Source organism: Cotesia typhae, unplaced genomic scaffold (genome assembly GCF_013202065.1).
Source record: "Cotesia typhae breed Kobodo isofemale line unplaced genomic scaffold, CoteBio_Ctyphae contig_59, whole genome shotgun sequence".
Lineage (NCBI taxonomy): Eukaryota > Metazoa > Arthropoda > Insecta > Hymenoptera > Braconidae > Cotesia > Cotesia typhae.
This window is the reverse complement of record NW_027423761.1, coordinates 1,840,809-1,863,786: the sequence shown is the minus strand read 5'-3', so window position 1 is coordinate 1,863,786 and position 22,978 is coordinate 1,840,809. Positions and strand designations below refer to the sequence as shown.

At 28.0% G+C, this 22,978-nt stretch overlaps 1 protein-coding gene across 4 annotated transcripts in view; it reads left to right on the top strand.

The window, feature by feature from the left end:
- The window catches only part of Eip93f (Ecdysone-induced protein 93F), an 85,338-nt gene that overhangs the window by 30,767 nt on the left and 31,593 nt on the right, over nt 1–22,978 (top strand). For all 4 annotated transcript variants that reach the window (XM_074250636.1, XM_074250637.1, XM_074250638.1 and 1 more), the window contains exons 2-3: nt 7,828–8,584; nt 20,776–21,332. In XM_074250636.1, the coding sequence (XP_074106737.1) occupies nt 8,491–8,584; nt 20,776–21,332 (651 nt within the window). In that variant the 5' untranslated portion in view covers nt 7,828–8,490. The remainder of the gene's footprint in view (nt 1–7,827; nt 8,585–20,775; nt 21,333–22,978) is intronic.

Genomic DNA, 22,978 nt, shown 5'->3' with positions numbered 1-22,978 from the left:
TTTCGATGCCAAGGCAGAATAGCCAGATGGCAAAAGTATAAAAAAGAGTTACAATAAAAGTACACGTATGACTAATAAAGATTTAAAATTTCAAAAATTTTAAATATTAAGAAATAATCGTTTTTCTTTAAATTGGAATATAATTGTAAAAAAAAAAAAAAAAAAAATAGAAGAAAAGTTTAAATTGGAGCATAAATGTTGATCATTTGAAAATTTAAGAGTTAAACTCAGTGGTATGAATTTTATAAGATGATAATCTATATATGTAATAATTATTATACCGGCACACAAAAAAAATTAAGTAGAATGTGCATTTGACCGGACCTACCTACGGGTACGTATTTTGGTCCGCTGAATCCGAATTCGAGGCCAGTTTGACCCCTACACCCTTGAAATTTCGAGAAAACTTCAAAAAACCGTAAGAATAATGAAAATTGGCAGTTTTAATGATAAAAAAATGTTTTGGAACCAACCCGTGTAAAAAAAAATTGTCCCAAGCTTGGGACACCCAAACGTGATACAATTTGGGACAATTTTGGGACATCTCAGAAATAACCAGAAATTTTAAAATAGTGCATTTAAGTAATTTTACGTATATTTTAAAAAATTTTCGGAATATTTCGATTTTATGACAATTTTAAACATTTTTCAAATGATTTTAAGAAAGACAATTTATTTTTGCACGGTTATAGATTTATCGTAAGATTAATGAATGAAAATTTTTAGGACAATTTTGGGACATTTTTGAGACATTCTTAAAATATTTTTAGAATTTATCTACAACCGTGCAAAAAACAATTGTCTTAAAATCATATGAAAAACGTTTAAAATTATCCTCAGAATTTTAAAAAAATTTCCTAAAAATATTTTAAAATTGTCACAAAATTGTCCTAAAATTGTTTCAAAATTGTCCCAAAAATGGTCAATAAATGTTTTATCCATCAATTCCTAGACAAATTTACAGCTGTGCAAAAATAAATTTTTTTTTCTTAAATCATTTAATAAACGTTAAAAATTGTCATAAAATTTAAGAATTATTCTGAAAATTTTCAAAAAAATACGTAAAATTGATGAAAAATTACTTAAATGCACTATTTTAAAATTTCTGTTTATTTCTAAGATGTCCCAAAAGTGTTCCAAATTGTGTCACGTTTGGATGTCCCAAGTTTGGGACATTTTTTGGACAATTTTTTTTACCCGGGAAACTAAGCGTGATTTTTATGTATTTCGATCCGCTGAATATGAATCGAAACTTTATTGAGACCCCGAGTCATTTTAAATGTGAAAAAATCACACAAAACTCTCGAAAATTAATATTCGAAAAATATTGATATAACTATATTCATTATAATTTATATAAAAATTATTCCGAAATTTTTAAGCTCAAAATCTTTCTCCTGACTTTCTAAGAACAAAGATCAAATCTTTTAATTAATTAATTTTCATGCATAAAAATCGAAATTAACAATCACTACTGTAAATTCATGCCCAATGGATTTAAGCAATTAGTTTCTCTCGTGTCGGTGTGGAGAATCTTTCAGTAGTGTTCCAATTCCATACTCCATGAGCATACCGCTTAACCGTGAGAAGATGTCGTATTGCTTCTCTACCTTTTGGGAGACGTTCATGTTTAATTTTATCACTCATTTATCATATGTACGTCTCGCATTTACACTTACAACTTTTCCTATAACTCGCATTCTAAAACGTGCAAAGATATTACGAGATGCAAATATACACATTCTTGCGTCAATGCTCCGGTAATATCAAAGAGAAAAATAGATAAACTACGAGTTATGATCTTTTTGTTTAAATTTGTAAAAGTTCCTATCAAACATAATATCTGTGAAATATTTAGAATATTAAAAAAATTTTACTGGACTCTCTGCAATTTTACCGAGATTTTTTTATTTTTAAAAATACAATTGCTGTCTTAATTAATTAATTATTTTGCTAAGCAAATTTTTTTCTCCTCCATCCATTATTCTAAACTATTTAATCAATTAATTTTTTATAAAATTAAAAAAACACTTTTTTAATAGTTTTCATGTTACAACCAATCGACTTCGTACAGTGCATTGTAAAATAAATATTATTTCCAAGTTATTTAAATATTTCTATAATAAATGTAATTATTACATTAATTCTTAAAATTATTTAAACCGTATTAAGTACTGGTAAGAAATTATCTTTTATTTTTTATTTATTTATTCAATAATTTAGACCCTGAAGCCAAAACTCCCTCAGTGCCTTACAATATATATACATTTGATTAGTTTATTTTTTTTTTAATAATTAGAAAAATAATAAAAATAATTTTATTTTGGATGCCGAATGATCTTTTTCTGCACGACTCATCATGAAAAGCATTAGAAAGTGCTTGACGATTGAAAAAATTTTTTTCGCCTTATTTCGGCTACTTTTTTTATTATTATACCCTTTTTACTTAACGTAATCAAGATGTTATGCATGCTATTGTCAAGATAATTTAATGAAGATTAGTATCGTACTTTTAGAAAATTGATAAAGTGCAATAGAAAAGGAAAAAATCATTAAAATAGTTTAAAATATTTTCCCGTGAGTCAAGTATGAAACCTATAACCACTGTAACTTGCCAAAAATCCGTTAGTGGAGTAAAATTTTTTTTATTAATTCTTTGAAGAAATTAAAGATCCCCTATTACAAATGGTTATGTAACTCAGTGTCGTTTAATTACAATTATTAAAATAAAAGAATCAAAAAAACCTATACCTATTTATTATTTCTTTTTTTATTTATTTAGCTTTTTTTTATTTATTATATAAAAGAGACTTTTTATAGATATAGTCACTCATCACGATATCTCTGGAACTATAAGACCTAGAGACTTGAAATTTGGCAGGAATATTCCTTTCGCCGAGTAGAGGTCAGCTAAAAACGGATTTTACAAAATTCTACCCACACGGGGGGTTGCGGGGGCGTTAACAATGAAAAATTCCCGTTTTTAAACTATAGCTCCTATCGACTCCAAATTTGGTAGGAATCTTCTGTAAGAGATGTAGAAATAATCTATAAACGAATTTTACGATATTTTACCTCACAGAGGGTTGCGGGGGTGGGTATTAACAATCAAAAATTTTAATTTTCAAGCAATTTTCCGTAAGTGATGAAAAAATAATTTATTAACGAATTTTACGATATTCTACCCCAAAGAGGATTGCGGTAGCGTTAATAATGAAAAATTCCCGTTTTTAAACTATAGCTCCTATCGACCCCAAATTTGGTAGGAATCTTCTGTAAGAGATATAGAAAAATTCTATGGGCAAATTTTACGATAGCACATCTCACAGGGGTTTGCGAAGGTGGGTGTTAACATTAAAAATTTTTAATTTCCAAGCTATAGCTCCTATAGACTCCAAATTCTCATTTCAAATTTTTTTCTTCGTGTCAATTATTATTAATTTTTGAAAAAAAGCCACGCAAACATTATAATGATTGCACATTGAAAGTTACAATGAATATTAGCTGGAATAACATGGATAGAAGGTATATGCTAATTCGATGAAATTTGGAATTTGTAAAAGTCAAAACAATACTCTAATTAAATTTAAAGTTTAGATCTAAGAATACAATTCTATAAAATCCCCAGCGAAGCGGGCAGGTAACAGCTAGTTTTATATATTTAGCTTTTTTTTTTTTTAATTTATTATTTCTTCATGATTCTTATAAATTTTCTATATTTTTAATTTTCATTTTTTATCAGTATTTGATAGTCATTGTTTTTAAAACTCTTGTAGAAAAAAATTAATTTTAAAAAATATTTATCAATAATTATTAATTTTACACCATGATTTTAAATTAACTAAGCTTTTAAGCTTTAATTAATTTCATATTTTTATTAGTTTCCTTGGTAATTTTTGGGAAAAAAAAGTAATATTTTTGCATAAAGATAAGTAAAGTTAGAAGCGTTAAATAGAGTCTTAAAAACTAATAGCTAATACTAGTTTCTGCTTTAAGCTTAAGCAAACAACAATGCACTAGATGAGTAGACTCTCAACAGCAGTCATCACTATCACAGTTACATTTCTAGTAGTTTTTAAAATACCATAATAAAAAAAAATACAGAACTCTTTGAAGTATAACTTGAGCATGAGAAAGTAAACGATAGTGTGAAAGAGCAAGCACTTGAAAGATGACAGTATAAAAGAAGATCTTGTAGCAATTTGACATTATTCAGCATACATCTCTCAACATAACTTTTAGATACAATTATAAGTGCCACTGCTTCCATAGAAAAAGACGAAATATAAATTCATACTTTAAAATTATAATGACAAAACTTAACTAATTAAAAATATTTAGAAGATATATAGGCTAAATTTTGAGCGTAAAAACTTATTTCTATAAATTCTTGAAGCTGTTTAACATCCCCAAGCTTTGAAAAATTAACACCCACACAGAAAGAAAAATTTCTTGACTGGAGAAAAAAATTCTTGGCTCAAGAAAATTTTCGAGTGCCTGAAGGAAGACTGAAGTTGTGTTGGTCGAAGTAAAAATTTTTTTTGAAATTCTATTCTTGGTGGAAGTCATTTTTTCTTAATTCAAATTATCATAAATACTTGATACAATAAATTTTTATATTTGATCAAGATTTTTAGATACTTTAGGGAAGCAGCGCCACTTATTTCAACTGAGAAAAAAATTTTCTCACCCTAAGAAAATTTTTCTCTTGAATATTTGATACCCATTTTATATTATTTAGACGTGCAAATAATCATATTGAATAAAAAAAAATGATTCAATATTATTTGATCTTCCTATTTGACATGTTAGTCAATAAAAATATTAATGAAAATTTACTTCTATGGAGATATTTAATTTTTTGGAGCAGGAGAGAAATTTTCTCAAAACAAGAAAATTTTCTTGACTCAAATAAATTTTCTTGGATCAAGATACGTATTTCTTAAAGCAAGAGAATTAATTTTGTTGGAATAAGTGAAATTTCTTGTGTCAAAAAAATTTTTTTTCCGCTCAAGAAAATAATTAGGAAGAAAAATATTTTCTTGGTTCAAGTGAAACTTTTTTTTCTGTGCAATTAACTTTCTTGATAAATAATAATTTTTACTAATGATGCAACTTCTGTCTAATGAAAAGTAAACTGCGCAACGTAAGCCTGAAAAATCAATCAAGTTTAGGTACTTTACTGACTAAAAAGTAACTTAGCACTGTGAGCTTGTTCATCGTCACCATAAACGTGGCGGTGTCTCGCGGATGGGTGTAGAACGAAAAAATTGCGCAGGTAGAAAGCACAAAGGAGAAGACCGTGGGTAACAGAGATGGATGAAAGAACGCTTACCACCTAGCTACTACCTATTGATCGGCGATTCTTTTTCTCTTCTTACATATTAGACGCGCTCTTCTCTTTTCTTCTGGTAATTCTGTCTGTACGAAAACGCCCATACAAGTTTTTACTGTTTGCGTCGTCTGTGTAACTCTATTTTTTTACTTTTTTACTGCTTATAATATACATCTCACTTTAATCATTCCTTCAGTATTTCTTTGAACTTTTAAGCTTGCTAAAAAAATCCAAAATTTTTCTTAAAACAAAATCGCGCTCAATCTTGTCTGCAGACTGCTTTTTTTAACGTCTACATTTCTTCCGTCTAGAACTTTATCCTATTTATTATCGAATACGATGCTTTATAAAAGACCGTCTATAAATTACGTCACACATGGCGAGGTAGGTCACCTTAGGTTCTCTGACAAAATGTGACTGAAAGCTCCCCGAGGATATTAAGTATTGTGATCTCAAAAAAGTTAAATATTTAAATAATAAATTTTGCGATCTATGGATTGATAGGCAAAGGCTGTTTTTTATTATACTGATGTGACTCGACCGAACATTATGTGAAACTATCCATATAACTAACCATATAACTAACCGTGTATGAAGTACTTTACTATCTTCAAACAAGATCAACATTATTTATCCTAGAATTTCTGTCTCTTGGATGACGTACTAACGTTGGTTTAAAATATTACCGATTTATTTTTACAATGCTGTCAAAATAACCGGACGTACTACTTTTTATATCGTTAAAAAAAGTTTTTAAATATGTTTAAGTATTTCGTATAAGGTAATTATTTTTGAACCAAAAATATAAGATTGGAAAAAAATGCAAAATTTTTTGTCACTACCAGAATTAAGTCAAAATTTTAATTTTTAACATTTTTGAACATTCCAAAAAAAAAAAAATTAACTCCTTTTTAGTATATTTCATAGAAATCTAACTATTGCATTGGTCCTCACTCAGAATTTTCAAAAAATTTTTGTACATTCTTATTCAGCTCGTTAATCTGAGTCAGAAAATGTAGGGGAGGGTGGGGCAAGACGGCCCACCTAAGCAGGTTTTTATTTTTTGTGCATAGCTTTCTACTATCAAGTGGATTTACTCTCGTTCAACTTTAAGTCAATTCACCGGAATTTTTCGAAAATTAAAAAAAAAATTTTTTTTTTGGGGCAAGATGGTCCACTTCCAAAATATAACGAAAAAATATTAGAAAAATAAATTCTTGGTCAATTTTTGAGGTGGGCCTCCTTGCCCCAAATGGGCCGTCTTGCCCCACCCTCCCCTATATGGTTCAAAAGCTTATATATGTATCTATATATAGATATATACGATATAACCGGCCTTGTCTCTACTCTAACTCTCTCAATTTTTAACAGATCTTCATTAAACTTAGCGTTCATATTCTACGGATAATTACCGAGGATAAGTTAGAGAGTTACTAGAGCCATCTATTAGATCGTTCTGGCAGGAATACAGTAGTTGGCTAAAATAACTAAGCCGGTGCGCTGGGAGAGCCAAACGGAATTGCTATGAGGGGTAAATGCCTCGTTCAAGTCTCAGATTCTGCGCGCAGTCTTGTTTTTTGACACATTTTATCACCTCCAAAATTAATGTAATTATTTACTAGCAACCTGTAATTTATATGCGACTGTCGAGAGTTATGGATTATGATTAAAAAAAACTTTGGCTTATTAATTTTTTGTTCTTTTTAATAGAGATATTAATAGTTTGGGTAGTTTTTAAATAAAGTTGAAAATAATTAGTGCTATGACAGGATCAAATCCGAATAATTTAATGAAAAATGTGGTGGAGCAAATTTATAGATCCAACAAATTATTTAAAACTCTTCCAAAAAATTTCTTAAAAAATTGACCATCAAAAAATATATAAAACTTTGAAAATTCTTAAATTCTTGTGACAATTTTTTTTTAAATGGTCCATAAAAATAAATAAGTATCATCAAAAACTTGTTAATTTAATATGTAATCTATTTTATAATTTTTAATTACTTATTCTTTTTTATTTATCCGTATAATTTTTCAATAATAATTAATAAAAGATTAAATCGATAGAATAATAAAATTTTTTGTTATTAAATATAAAATATTAAATATTTAAATCGTTTTGTCTGGTAAAAGGGCTCTGTAAGAAAAATGTTGGTTAGCGATTCTAGCCAACTAACAGATCGCTCCAGTAACCCTACAGTAGTGCTCTTGTAGGAATATACATTGCTACAGTAAGAATCTACGAGTAGGTATCTAATAGATGGCTTCAGTAAAAATATTTGTTTTTCCGTGTCAATATGAGCTCTCCGAGTTCGAAGAGATAGCTGTTATATGCTTTTGAGCCCTTCGATTTCAAACACCAAAACTTTAATGAAATTGAAAAAGTCGTGTCATAATTATTAATTTATAAATTTAACAATTATTATATTCTAAAAATAATTATTCTCAGAGTTTAATTAATGATATTTATATATTTTTTGTTTTTGTTTTAGGTAAAACAGGAACCTTCAAATATCACTATCAAATCATACTGTCGGTGCAATCATATGGTTGCAGGGCAACAAGAGAGAGCATAAGAAATAAAAATAATCTTCAAAGAAGCTAGAACTGCCAACAGCAGCTACGGCAGGAAAAAGATCCAAGTTACAAACGATAAGAAGACGTCGAAAAAGAAAAGGTTGTTTAAAATCTGGTGGAAAATCATCTTACGTGATCAAATGTATACGCGAGTGGAGCGCGGGAGCGAGAAAGTAACTAATATAACTGAAAGCATTAACAATCACATCCACAAAATAAGTAATCTTTAACGCATTTATATACCATTAATGAAACCTCGAAATATCTGTCACTTTCTCCTCCCGCGCCACCACTGGCCGATTAAAAAAACTCAACTCGGTTAGCTAAATCATTAATTGTGACTAAAACGATCGACCGATATTTTGAAGAAAAACGCGCGTAATAAGATATTCATGTTATAAAATAAAGAGAAATGACAAAGCAGAAGTAACATCGTTACATAAGTTGCTGACTACTGAAAATAAGTGGAAACAGAAAGCTGATACCTTGGTAGACTTCAACACGGATACAATAAAATATTGGTTGCATGCGCATCCCGCACAGGGGCCATACCTACACTCTAAGATGTGATTTTGAAAATGGCGGATTGTCCCTATGCTCGCTGCATACAGGAACGCAGACACATTCGAAGAGAGTTGCTGCGATGGACAAAAAATATGGTTTTTGTAGTCGGTAAGTGTTTTTTTACATCATTTTTTATTTACACACGTCCTAAGCATCATCATACTAAATCAACTACACAGAAAAAATAATTTTCTTGCGCCAAGAAGACAATAGTTATTTTGGCGCAAGAAGAAATTTTATTGGCTCAAGAAACTTTGACTTCATTCAAGAAATTTTTAATCTTCCTTAATATTTTCTTGAGCCAAGAAAATTTACACTCCCGTCAAGAATTTATTTTTTAGTGTAGGGAAGGGTGGGGCAAAACGGCCCACCTGGGGCAAGAAGGCCTACCTCAAAAATTGACCAAAAATTTATTTTTCTAATATTTTGGAGGTGGACTATCTTGCCCCAAAAAAAAAATTTTTTTTTGAACTTTTTGATGGTAGAAAGCCATAAAAAATAAAAACTGGCGTAGGTGGGCCGTCTTGCCCCACCCTCCCCTACATTATAACCTTTTATTTTTTTGGAAATTTTTACAATTTATTGCATTAAATTTGAAGAACTACTTTGAATTCAAGGTCACTCAAAGGTACCAAAATTTTCAAGTTCTTGGCCAATTTTTCAAAATCAAAATATTGATTTGAAATTATCAAAATAAGGAAAAAAAATTCGATTGCGAATTTAAAAAATTCGTACAAATTCTGTTAATTACAAAACAAAAAATCTTGATCCCAAATGACTCACTGAAAATCCAATAGTTACAAAAGTGACCACAAATGAGCATTTAATCTCGGAAATTAAAACACGTTGAAGTATTTTAAAAGTGACTACAATGCTTCAAGATAGGAACAAAACACTTCATGTGTGTTCTTTTAAAACACTTGGATTTGTAGTGCTCTGAAGAATTTTGCTTTATCTTGAATCAAACAGAAAACATTTGAATAAAAGAAAATTCCCGGTTTAAGGAAATGTTACTTAACTTAAGAATTTTTGTACTTGCAATTCGAGATAAAGAAACCCCTCAAAATAATTTTAAAATTTTATCACAATTAATTTGATGCTAAAAATTGACACGTTGCAAGAAACTCATTAAAGTTCATTCCGAAAAAACAAAGTGCAAAAAACTTGATAAATTTAATATTTTTCCGCTTAATCTTCTTGATATCTTACATTACACTGGGTCGGCTTTTTTATGATAAATAAAATTTAGAATGTTATTATATGATGTAAGCAATAAACTTGAGTTGCTTTTTAAGAAATTACTGCTGTCTTTATTTTTGCTAGTAAAAGACAAATTTAATACACCTTATCGGGCCACCCTGAAGGATAGAAAATCAAAATCGATAAAAAAATAATAATTTTATGTAGATATCCAATCTATATATATATATATATATATATATGAGACTTTCTATAGATATAGTTACTCATCACGATATCTCTGGAACTATAAGACCTAGAGACTTGAAATATGGCAAGAATATTCCTTTCGCCGAGTAGAGGTCAGCTAAGAACGGATTTTACAAAATTCCTCCCACAAGGGGGGTTGCGGGGGCGTTAACAATGAAAAATTCCTGTTTTTAAACTATAGCTCCTATCGACTCCAAATTTGATAGGAACCTTCTGTAAGAGATGTAGAAATAATCTATAATTGAATTTTACGATATCTCACCTCACAGAGGGTTGCGGGGCTGGGTATTAACAATTAAAATTTTTAATTTTCAAGCTATAACTCCTACAGACTCCAAATTTTGTAAGAATTTTCTGTAAGTGATGAAAAAATAATTTATGAACGAATTTTACAATATTCTACCCCAAAGAGGATTGCGGGGGCGTTAATAATGAAAAATTCCCGTTTTTAAACTATTGCTCTTATCGACTCCAAATTTGATAGGAATCTTCTGTAAGAGATGTAGAAAAAGTCTATGGGCAAATTTTACGATAGCTCATCTCACAGGGGTTTGCGAAGGTGGGTGTTAACATTAAAAATTTTTAATTTCCAAGCTATAGCTCCTATAGACTCCAAATTTTCATTTCAAATTTTTTTCTTCGTGTCAATTATTATTTATTTTTGAAAAAAAAGCCACGCAAACATTATAACGATTGCACATTGAAAGTTACAATGAATATTAGCTGGAATAATTACATGGATAAAAGGTATATGCTAATTCGATGTAATTTGGAATTTGTGAAAGTCAAAACAATACTCTAATTAAATTTCAAGTTTAGATCTAAAAAGACAATTCTATAAAATCCCCAGCGAAGTGGGCGGGTAACAGCTAGTACCTAATAATTTTGATTATTTGAAACTTTTATTAAACAATACACTCATTTTTTTTTTTTTTTTTTTGAAAGGTTTGTTTGAATGATAAAACTTTGAATAGATACATTCTTTCGTAACATAACGTGATGCTACAAAATAGATAAAAGTAGACGTGTGGACTAAGAGACCTGTTGCGAGCAGTGAATGCCAAATGCTTTTCGGCTGACTATGCCTTTTCTTGAACTCCCTAAATTAAATACTGTCACCGATCATCGTTGTGCTGTACTTTTTTTTTTATAATTTATTATTAATCTTCGTTAAATGCTGAACCATGCAATTATTTAAGGACTCAAATTATAAAATATATAACTCAACTTTTAGTCTGATGAACTTATAAAAATAATTGCAAAATAAATTTTTGAATTTCTAATAATAAAAAAAATTTTTTCCGTCGAACCGAATCTTAAAATCGTGCAAATTTATAAAAAAAATTTTAAATTAATTTAATCTCAAAAACTAAACAAAATTAATCGATAAATTTCGCGAAATCAAAAGCCAGTGTTTTGTTTTACAAAAGAAATGATAAAATAATATTAGCGATGCACGGGCGTCGGCTGAGCGGAAGTGCTGCGCAAAACCACGTACCTTGACCACGGACAAGCCGCCGCCCAAACGCTTTTCTTTTACTTTACAAAATCTCTCCCTTCTTTCCAGCAATAGTTCTATCTTCAACCCCCTTCACTCAACCCGAAATGTACCCTATCATCCCTCCACGTCCTTGTATCCCTTCTACTCAGTCTATCCCCACTCACTACCCTTAACTTTCTTCCCCTCGTCTTTCTCGAGTCTCTGTTTCCTCTCGACACGTTTCCATCTTCCGCTGGCCTAATCGACCATACGCTTTATCGTAACAAATGTGAAAACTCTCGAAATTTTCTTGCTAATTTGTCTAACCAACTAACGTCATTCTTCTCATTTCACAGTGTTATGTTTTTTAAAAGATATACAGAATATTTATTTAGTGTTGTGTATTAGTGACGATGGAGACAATGTTAAGTTTATAAAAAAGTTTTATTTGGCTTAAACAAACATTCCTGTTTTATTAGACATGATAATATTTTAGGTAAGGGTTTTACTACGTTGGCTTTTTGCATGTTTTTACTTTAAGATCTTATAGTAGAATCAAAGTCATTTAAAATCGTATTCTTATCATTATCACTTTTTTTTAACTATTTTTTTTTTTTAAATTGAAACATTGAAACATTACAATTTAAAAAGTTTTTTCAAGTTAAAGCTTTCAATTTCAAACAAAAAAATTTACGTTTTTAAAGAAAAAAATTTTTTTTATTTCTTTTATATGCTTAAATTTATATTTATTTTGATTACAAAAATATCTCATATAATTTTTCTTAGATATTTTATAACGAGTATTTATAACATTTAAATTTTAATAAAAAAAAAAATGAGATTAAAATCTGAGCTAATTAATTGAAAAAATTCAAAAGGAATTATTTTGCGCGCTAAAAAAGTGACAATTTAAAAAAATAATTTTTTTTTTTAATCTTTCGTATTAACAAAATTAAAATTTTTTATTTATTTTTTATTACACAGAAAAAAAAATTTACTTGAATCAAGTAAATAATTTTGAAGAATTTTATCTTCTTGGTTTGAGTTGCAAAATTCTAAGAAATTACACTTGGTTTAAGTACATTTTATTTCATTTAAGAATTTTTTGTCTTGATTCAAGACATTGAGCTTCTTCAAAATTATTTTATTGGTTCAAGAATTTTACTCTTGATTCAAGTTAATGTTTTTTTCAGTGTATAATGGACCAATTTTACATCTGTTGTTAAAGAAAAATTATTTTGAGTAATAAAATTATGGCTATGGAAAAAATTCGAACTTAAATAATTATTGTAATAATTGTAATAATTGTAATATTCAATATTAATAGAGGAGCTGATTTTCAAAAAGATAACTTTTCATACTTTAAAAGAACAGTTTCTTGATCCTTTAAATATTAATTACGTCGAAAATTACAAAGATTTCTGTATGAGAATCGAATTGTAGCTTCATAAACGATAGCACTTTATAGCAAAATTAAAAAAGTTCAATAAAAATATTGATAATTGAAGATAACCAGTTTTTTATCTCGATTACTCAAAAATGAAAAGATATCTTTTTGAAACTCAACTCCTCATATAATGCAATTAAACAACATTTAATAAAGCTTAATGAATTTATAGATAAATATTTTCTTATTTTTTTTTTTCAATAAATAAATAAAAAAATTTAAAGTTTGATTTAAAAACTTTCCAAGAGTAAAAAAATATGCAAATGTCTTTTTAAAATTAAAAAAAAAAATAAAAATTTTTTTTTAAATTTCTTTTTTTTAAAAAAATTTTTTTTTTAAATTTATTTTTTTAATTGAAATTCAATATTTATAAAATTTAATTATTTGTAAATTATCTTAAATTATGTCAATACACTGATAGAAGGATTTCTTAGTATTTAAGAAGATTTCTTTGTATTTAAGAAATAATTTCTTAAACATAATTTATTAGTATTAAAAAAATATTTCTTAGTATTTAAGAAATATTTTTTGAACACTAAGAAATAATGTTTGAAAAATAATTTCTTAAATACAAAGAAATCTTCTTAAATACTAAGAAATCCTTCCATCACTATAGTGATCAGTTGCTTTCAATTCAAAGGTCATAAACTAGGCTACACACTGAAAAAAAAAATTAACTTGAATTAAAAAAAAAATTTTTGAACCAAGAAAATAATTTTGAAGAGTTTCATTGTCTTGAATCAAGACGAAAAAATCTTGATTTAAATAAAATTTCTTAGTTAAAGAATTTTTCTACTCAAATCAATTTGAAAAGCGTTTAAAATTGTCCTCAAAATATTTAAAAAATGTCCTAAAAATATTTTTAAAATGTCCCAAAAATGTCCTAAAATTGTCCTAAAAATTTTCATACATTAATCTTACGATAAATCTATAACCGTGCAAAAATAAATTGTCTTTCTTAAAATCATTTGAAAAACGTTACCGAAAATTCCTACCGAGTAAAGGTCCTCCCCTTCCCCCTTATCCTTTATTTCCCTAATTCCCAAAAGTTTGTCTTTAATGACAAATTTAGCTATTATATATGGCATTCAGCTATGAAGGGGAAATTGTCTTTAAAATATTTTAAAAAAGTTCTAAAAATATTTTTGAAATGACCAAAAATGTCCTGAAATTGTCCCAAAATTGTACTTAAACTGTCCCAAAAATGGTCAATAAATGTTTTATCCATCAATTTCTAGACAAATCTACAGCTGTGCAAAAATAAATTATTTTTTCTTAAATCATTTAATAAACGTTTAAAATTGTCATAAAATTGAAGTATTCCGAAAATTTTCAAAAATATTTGAAAACTTTGAAAACTTGTGATAAATCAACTGTTGCTGAAAAGCACATGAAACATTAAAAAGGCACAAATTCAGGTCATCCATGACCTTTTCAATGATACTAAATTTAATTTAAAAAATTCATTCTGTCATGTAAATACTCCGGAAACAAAATTTTCTTTACTTTATTAATTATATTGATTTTAAGACATATAAGATTTTATTTAGACCATTTTTAACTTGCCAATAAAGTCATTAATTTTTTTTAAGCTAAGTTTTCTAATAACTGTTTCAACACAACATCAACTGTAGCTTTTAAAAGGCCATAAACTGAGCCCTTACTTAAAAAATTTAAGGAATTGTAAAGTTTGGAATCTTGGATTACTTTGAAAATAAATTTTCTAAATTCTAACAGAAATTTATTTTAAAATGAGCTTTTAACAAACTATCCTAGCAATTAACAAGCTTACTCATCAAAATTGATTGTTAAATGTATGTTATAAAATCGGCTAAGCTTGAACTCGCATATTATTTAATGAAAGTCAATTACTATATTCTTTTCACTTGAATGGCGATATTTTCTTAACTAAATAAGCTTTTTCGTTAAGTCGTTGAATATTTAATTGAAAGTCTATTTTGAATACTCCAATGCTGAAGGAAGGCCCTTTGAGATTCAGGAAAACATTTACATCTCACCGTCTCCTAATGATTATATTTTAAAGAAAAGAATAGGAATACTATGCATGCGAGTATTACTTTTATGTCCAGACTTCGACCCTCTTGGGGGTAGACAGAAGCCCCACCACAGTTTGTCCGGCATGATTCCTACGGCAGTAATCAATGTGACTTATTACGATGACACAATGATGTCTTTTTTATAGGCAATCTTATTTTTTAAGCAACTTATACACAAAAAGATCAATGTTCGTTGCTTAAATCAAATGATGAGTATTCAATTTGAAAAAATTCATCTTTCTCTAGTCAACTCATGAATTTTTTTTATTATCGCAATATACATAGTTTGGGTACACTGAAAAAAGTCTTGAGTCAAACGTAAATTTTCTTAAATCAAAAAAATCTTAAAGAAGATTGAAAATTTCTTGAACGAAGTTAAATTTTTTTAAGCCAAGAAAATTTCTTTTTGATTTAAAATAACTTCGGTCTTCCTTACAATTTTCTTGATTCAAAAAATTTTTTTTTCTGTGTAGAAGATTCATGAATTTTTTTTGAACAAATTAAAATTTTATAAAAAATGCTCTTATAGAAAATCGATATTTAAAAAATCTTTATACTAGCAGAGAGTTTTTTCTCTAATTTTCCTTTGTTTAGAGAAATTCACGAAGCTACAATAGCTGGGACCAGCTCTTAATTCAATAGAATAATTCTAAAGCCAAAAAAATAATTTTGAATAATTAAATGGAAAAATTCTTGATCTAAGTAATTTTTCTTGATTAAACTAAATTTTACTTAATTTCAGAATTTTTCTACTGACGGTTGTACAAATACCATAAATGTCGAATCGACGGTCTAATTATAGCAATTGGTCTAATTCCTTATTTTTCAGAGGGTGAATTTTTTAGAGAGCAATAGTTTAATTATTTTTTAGTGAGCAATAGTTTTTTTATAAATTACTGAAATGATCTAAACCAAAATATTATACACAGAAAAAAAAGTTCACTTGAGTCAAGAAAATATTTTTCTTCCTAATAATTTTTTTGAGCGAAACAAACATTTTTTTTTTTACCCAAAAAATTTCAATTATTTCAACAAAATCTTACTATTACTTACTAATACATAAAATTCCATGAAATTTTGAACGGTACACGGAAAAAAAATATTGCTCTCGGAGCAATATTGTAATGCTATAGAAGCTGTCCCCACTCAACCAACTGTTAGAGAGTTGTTAGAGCCATCTATTAGATCGTTCTGGCAGGAATACAGTAGTTGGCTAAAATAGCTAAGCCGGTGCGCTGGGAGAGCGAAACGGGATTGCTGTGAGGGGTAAATGCCTCGTTCAAGTCTCAGATTCTGCGCGCAGTCTTGTTTTTTGACACATTTTATCACCTCCAAAATTAATGTAATTATTTACTAGCAACCTGTAATTTATATGCGACTGTCGAGAGTTATGGATTATGATTAAAAAAAGCTTTGGCTTATTAATTTTTTGTTCTTTCCAATAGACATATTAATAGTTTGGGTAGTTTTTAAATAAAGTTGAAAATAATTAGTGCAATGACAGGATCAAATCCGAATAATTTAATGAAAAATGTGGTGGAGCAAATTTATAGATCCAATAAATTATTTAAAACTCCTCCAAAAAATTTCTTAAAAAATTGACCATCAAAAAATATATAAAACTTTGAAAATTCTTAAATTCTTGTGACAATTTTTTTTAAATGGTCCATAAAAATAAATAAGTATTATCAAAAACTTGTTAATTTTATATGTAATCTATTTTATAATTTTTAATTACTTATTCTTTTTTATTTATCCGTATAATTTTTCAATAATAATTAATAAAAGATTGAATCGATAGAATAATAAAATTTTTTGTTATTAAATATAAAATATTGAATATTTAAATCGTTTTGTCTGGTAAAAGGGCGCTGTAAGAAAAATGTTGGTTAGCGATTCTAGCCAACTAACAGATCGCTCCAGTAGCCCATACAGTAGTGCTCTTGTAGGAATACACATTGCTACAGTAAGAATCTACGAGTAGGTATCTAATAGATGGCTTCAGTAACAATATTTTTTTTTTTTCCGTGTAAATCTCTAATCGAGGGTACGACCTCAAACAAAATGTTAAAAATATTAACAGAAGTAAAATACGAGGAATTACAAAGCTTCAAATTTCAATTAATTCTGATTCGGAAAAAATGAAAAAATAAATAATTCTAAAAATATAAACAAAGTTAGCCAACAATAGCGTACTTACTTTTAAATATAAATAGCTCGAGTTTTACATTCACGTTGTGAGCTTTTGCATAAATAAATCAATATTATAAAATATGAGCAGTAACTATTTAAAAATCTTAAAAGCCTTGAAAGCTTACGCGCAGAAAAGCTTTATTAAAATTCCTTAAACTAATAGATACTGATTTACGAAGCAATAATTTCGCTCTGTTCAAGTTCGTACATATTGTAGTATCTATTTCGATGTTGAAGAAATTATTGAATAATTCAATAGAAGTTTCACTCTATTTAAGCAAAATCAAAATTGGTTTAAATTGTATAAATTAAAAACAAATACAATAAAGTTTTTACAATTGTTGAAGTTTAGTTTATTCTGATAGCTTAAATTCTGAACATCTTTTGAACGGGATAGAACGTTATTTCTATCTAAATTGATTTACAAGTTAATCGCCAAAACTAGGGTCATATCCACGAAGTACCATAAATGTCATAATATGTGATAGTTTCGTCCCGAATACACAAGCAGTCTCTTCAGTAGAGCTACCGCAACATATTCTACCTTAGACCATTTACCTCAATCAATACAAGCTAAGCTAAAAGTCTGGAAATAAGCTTGATGTAAAGAAGCAGAAACAGATGCTAATATAAATAAATGAAAATTTTTTTTAGTTAATTAACATACATGCCTTTAAATACGGTGGATAATTTTTTCTTTGTATTTTATACAAGGAATTTACTCAAATTAAAAGTTAAAAATTCTTACATCAAGAGTATATTATTGTAAGTTCTCCATTTAAGAATTATATAAATTCAATAAAGTACTTTACTGTTTTCAAACACTGATAGAAAATTTATGTTGACTCAAGAGATATTTTCCTGATCTAAGAATTTATTTTGGAAGACAAATGATTATTTTGCTTTAAGAATTTCTTGTCTTGATTTAGATTTTCTTGGATTAAGAGCTATATTATCTTCAATCGATACATTTAGTTTTTCAACCAAAATAACATTATCGTTTAAAAAACTTAAAATAATTCATCAAAGTATATTTCAAAAACTAAATAGTCTTTAATTGTTGTACCGAAAAAAAATTATTTCTTGGAAATGAGTAAACTAATGACTCAAAAAAAAGCCATTCTTAACACAAGTCGGTAACATCTTGAATCAATGTTATCGCCTATCTTGAACCAAGAGATAAAAATTGTTGAAAGAAATATATCTATATCTAGTTTCAAGAGTTCAAATTTTGAAGAAAAAAGTTTCTTGAATCGAGATTGTTTTTTTATCAGTGTAGTATATAGTAATGCGGAACAAACGTGGACATAAAATTGGGGTCCAGGGGCAAAGTCCCCCCAGACCAAAAATAATAACTGAAAAATTAAAAAATATTAGTTATCAATAAGAACATTTTATATTTGATAAGAACAAGAAAAACAACAGTAACATAAAATAAATTTACACATTGAAACAATTAACACATAAAATTAAATTACATTAAATTTAGCTGTCACTACAATTTTGTAATTTTCTTTTACAAACAAATTTGTTCCAAAAAATTATTCATAAAAAATTGCATTTTTTATTTTATAAAATTTTGACATGTCAATATCAAAAAAAAATTATTAAAATTATCACATTTCTGCTAAATTAATTTTCATCACAATTAAACAGCTCAATATTAATTAATTATTTTTACTTTCGTTAAAAATATGAACTTGGTAATGTCAACCTCACTTCTTTAATATTGACAGTTAGATTGTGTTTTTTTTTTTTGTTATTTATTTTAATTTCTCTCCAATCAACTTGCGAATGGAGAATATATCTATATCTAGTTTCAAAAGTTCAAATTTTGAAGAAAAAAAGTTTCTTGAATCAAGATTGTTTTTCTATCAGTGAACAAAGTATATGCATATATTTCGTCCGACAATTCAATTCTCTTAATTTAAGACACACAATTTTTTTCAAAAATACGGATGAAAATTATAATTTTTGATTTTTTGCTACTTTTTATTTCATAAAAAAAAAATAAATATTTTTATTGTACATTTTAAATGTATTTGCTAAAGTAATCTTCAGCTCCAAAAATTATGATCTTAATGAACTTCAGAATAAAAATTTAAATTTCCTATGACAAAATTATTTTCATTAATTATAACAAATACCGCACTCGAATAAAATTTTAGAAAACTTCTTTGTCGTGAGATGAAAAGAATTGTTCTCGGGTAAAGAATTTGATTGTATCAATGGAAGATAATTATTAATATACCCTTGAATCAGCTACAAAGCGTAATATCTATTGATAAGTAACAAAATGGTGTACATTTCAAAAATTCAATTTTTCTTCTACTCAAACATTCACATAAACATAGTAAAATTACACAGTTAAAGTGCTACGATCGTACTGTGGTATCGCGATAACTTATAAATTTTAACGCAATACCTTCCCGTGTAAAAAAAAAACTGTCCTGAAAGAGTCATAAGCTTAGGATCATGAACGTGACACAATTTAGGACATTTTTAGGACAAATTCATGACACCAAACCGAAATGAAATTTTGATTTTAGAAAAATATTGTCGCAATTACTCATAGAAAAAATGTTGTAAAAAGTACTTTTATGACAATTTTAGGATACTTTTATGTAAAATATAAGAATAATATTATGACAATTTTAGGACACTGTTGTGAATTTTAGGACACTTTTATGATAACTTTAGGACACTTTTATGACAATTTTAAAATATTTTTAGGACATTTTTAAGACAATTTTATGACTACTTTAGGATACTTTTATGACAATTTTAGAATACTTTTTTGACAATTTAAAAATTTTCATAAAAGTATTTTAAAATTGTAAAATAAGTGACCTAAAATTGTCATAAAAGTATTTATTTATTTATTTATTTATTAGTAATAAATGCCAAGGCATAAGCCAAATGGCAAGGTATGGAATACAAAATAATTTTTTTGTGACTGTAAATTTACAAAAATAATACAGATAATACATGAAATTAACAAGTGTATAAATATAAAAGTAATAGAAGAATGTGTTATGCTTAACAATATTAATAATTTGAAAAGTGCATTAGTGGTAATAATTTTATGATTAAATTGTAGTGAGATTTAAATAAGTCAATTTCTTATTTAGTATCCTAAAGTAGTCATAAAATTGTCCTAAAATTTTCAAAAAAGTATTCTAAAACTGTCATAAAAGTATCCTAAAGTAGTCATAAAATTGTCATAGAAGTATCTTAAAATTGTCATGTGTCTTAAAATTGTCTTTAAAATGTCCTAAAGTTTTCATAAAAGTACTTTTACAACATTTTTTCTCTGAGTAATTGCGACAACATTTTTCTAAAATCGAAATTTCATTTCGGTTTGGTGTCAAAATTTGTCCTAAAAATGTCCTAAATTGTGTCACGTTTAGGATCCTAAGCTTACGACTCTTTTAGGAAAAATTTTTTTTACACGGGTTTAGACACATGTTCTTATGAAACAAGTTTAAAAAAAAATTTTTTTTTAAACTTACAAGCCCGAATGACCTCTTAAATCTACTAATTTAGTTATAAAGAGAATTTAGTTGAAATCCTAATGAATGAGTAAATATGAAGAACGATTGAAGGCCGTGAATCTTAAAATAACCGGACAGTGAGCTTATGATTATTTGATGTAGTTCTGGTCATGTCGCAGGTCTGGAACGAGTAGCAGAAGAGTTGATGGGCCGTAGGAGATGGAAGCAGTATCAGGATACCCTGTACAGCAGCACTCGCAGCGAATCAGCTACGCAGCCACATCATCGGCTTTATTCGACGTTTTCAACGGTCGGGAACTCAAGTACTGGGAGTTTAAACCAGGTGAGCCATCATCGAACGTCACTAGGCCCAAGCCCAACGGCAACAACAACTCCGGAATCAATAGTTACGAAACAACTTGCCGATCACAAAAGCGACGAAAGTCAGCATTGTTTCAAACCCGAAGACATAAAGCTCAAGGTCGAAACGGCAGTAGACAAAAACGGTATTTTCTCAGAGTCTTTGCAACATGGAGAAGTTTTTGTCAACTTAAAACAGAATTCAAATCAACGATTAGACGACGAAAAGACCGAGAAGAAAAACAACGAGAACGATTTGGAGAGTGCGGACATAAAACTCAATCTCGAAGACGAAAAGGTGACTGCGCCAGTCAGCCCGTTACGAGAAAACAACAAAGGTGCAAAAGACGAGCCTATAGATACGACGGAGACAAAGGTAAATTGTAAATCATTTTTACCTGTTATTATTTTAGTCGTTAAGTACACACACTGATAAAAAAAATTGACTTGACTCTAGAGCCAAACTCTTGAACCAAATATTCTATTTTGAAGAAAATGATTTTCTTGAGTCAAGAGAATAAATTCTTGAAACAAGAAAATTTTCTTAGACCAAGAATAATTTCTTAGCTCAAGAATTTATTCTCTTGACTCAAGAAAATCATTTTCTTCAAAGTGTTCCGAGTTTAAATTTAAATCATAGATTCAACGTATTGAACGTTAAAATCGTCATTTGAACGTAATGGAAGAGAACCAATAATGGATGAAAATAGTAATATCAAAACTACTTAAATAACTGCACATTTTTAATTTTCTTAGCAGGAAGTAAAAAATTATAATTTTTTTTTTAAAAAATCCAGTGGTACAAAATTGTATAAAAAGTTATCATCTATATATATATATATATATATATATATATATATATATATATATATATATATATATATATATATATATATATATATATATATATATATATATATAGGAGACTTTCTATAGATATAGTCACTCATCACGATATCTCTGGAACTATAAGACCTAGAGACTTGTAATATGGTAAGAATATTCCTTTCGCCGAGTAGAGGTCAGCTAAGAACGGATTTTACAAAATTCCTCCCACAAGGGGGGTTGCGGGGGCGTTAACAATGAAAAATTCCTGTTTTTAAACTATAGCTCCTATCGACTCCAAATTTGGTAGGAACCTTCTGTAAGAGATGTAGAAATAATCTATAATTGAATTTTACGATATCTCACCTCACAGAGGGTTGCGGGGCTGGGTATTAACAATTAAAATTTTTAATTTTCAAGCTATAACTCCTACAGACTCCAAATTTTGTAAGAATTTTCTGTAAGTGATGAAAAAATAATTTATGAACGAATTTTACAATATTCTACCCCAAAGAGGATTGCGGGGGCGTTAATGATGAAAAATTCCCGTTTTTAAACTATAGCTCCTATTGACTCCAAATTTGGTAGGAATCTTCTGTAAGAGATGTAGAAAAAGTCTATGGGCAAATTTTACGATAGCTCATCTCACAGGGGTTTGCGAAGGTGGGTGTTAACATTACAAATTTTTAATTTCCAAGCTACAGCTCCTACAGACTCCAAATTCTTATTTCAAATTTTTTTCTTCGTGTCAATTATTATTCATTTTTGAAAAAAAGCCACGCAAACATTATAACGATTACACATTGAAAGTTACAATGAATATTAGCTGGAATAATTACATGGATAACAGGTAAATGCTAATTCGATGAAATTTAGAATTTGTGAAAGTCAAAACAATACTCCAATTAAATTTTAAGTTTAGATCTAAAAATACAATTCTATAAAATGCCCAGCGAAGCGGACGGGTAACAGCTAGTTTTACATACAGATTTATGAGGCCATTTTTGGTATAAAATCGTATGAATGATATTTCATAAAATTTTACATAATTTTAGGAACTATTTTGAGGGTAAAAAATTTCGATAAAGCATTTTCGTCAAAAAAATAGTAAATTTAAGCTAAAAATGTAAAATCTCCCTAACAGAACTGAAAAAAAAAAAAAAATGTTTTTTGTCTATTTAGGTTTCAAGCATGTGT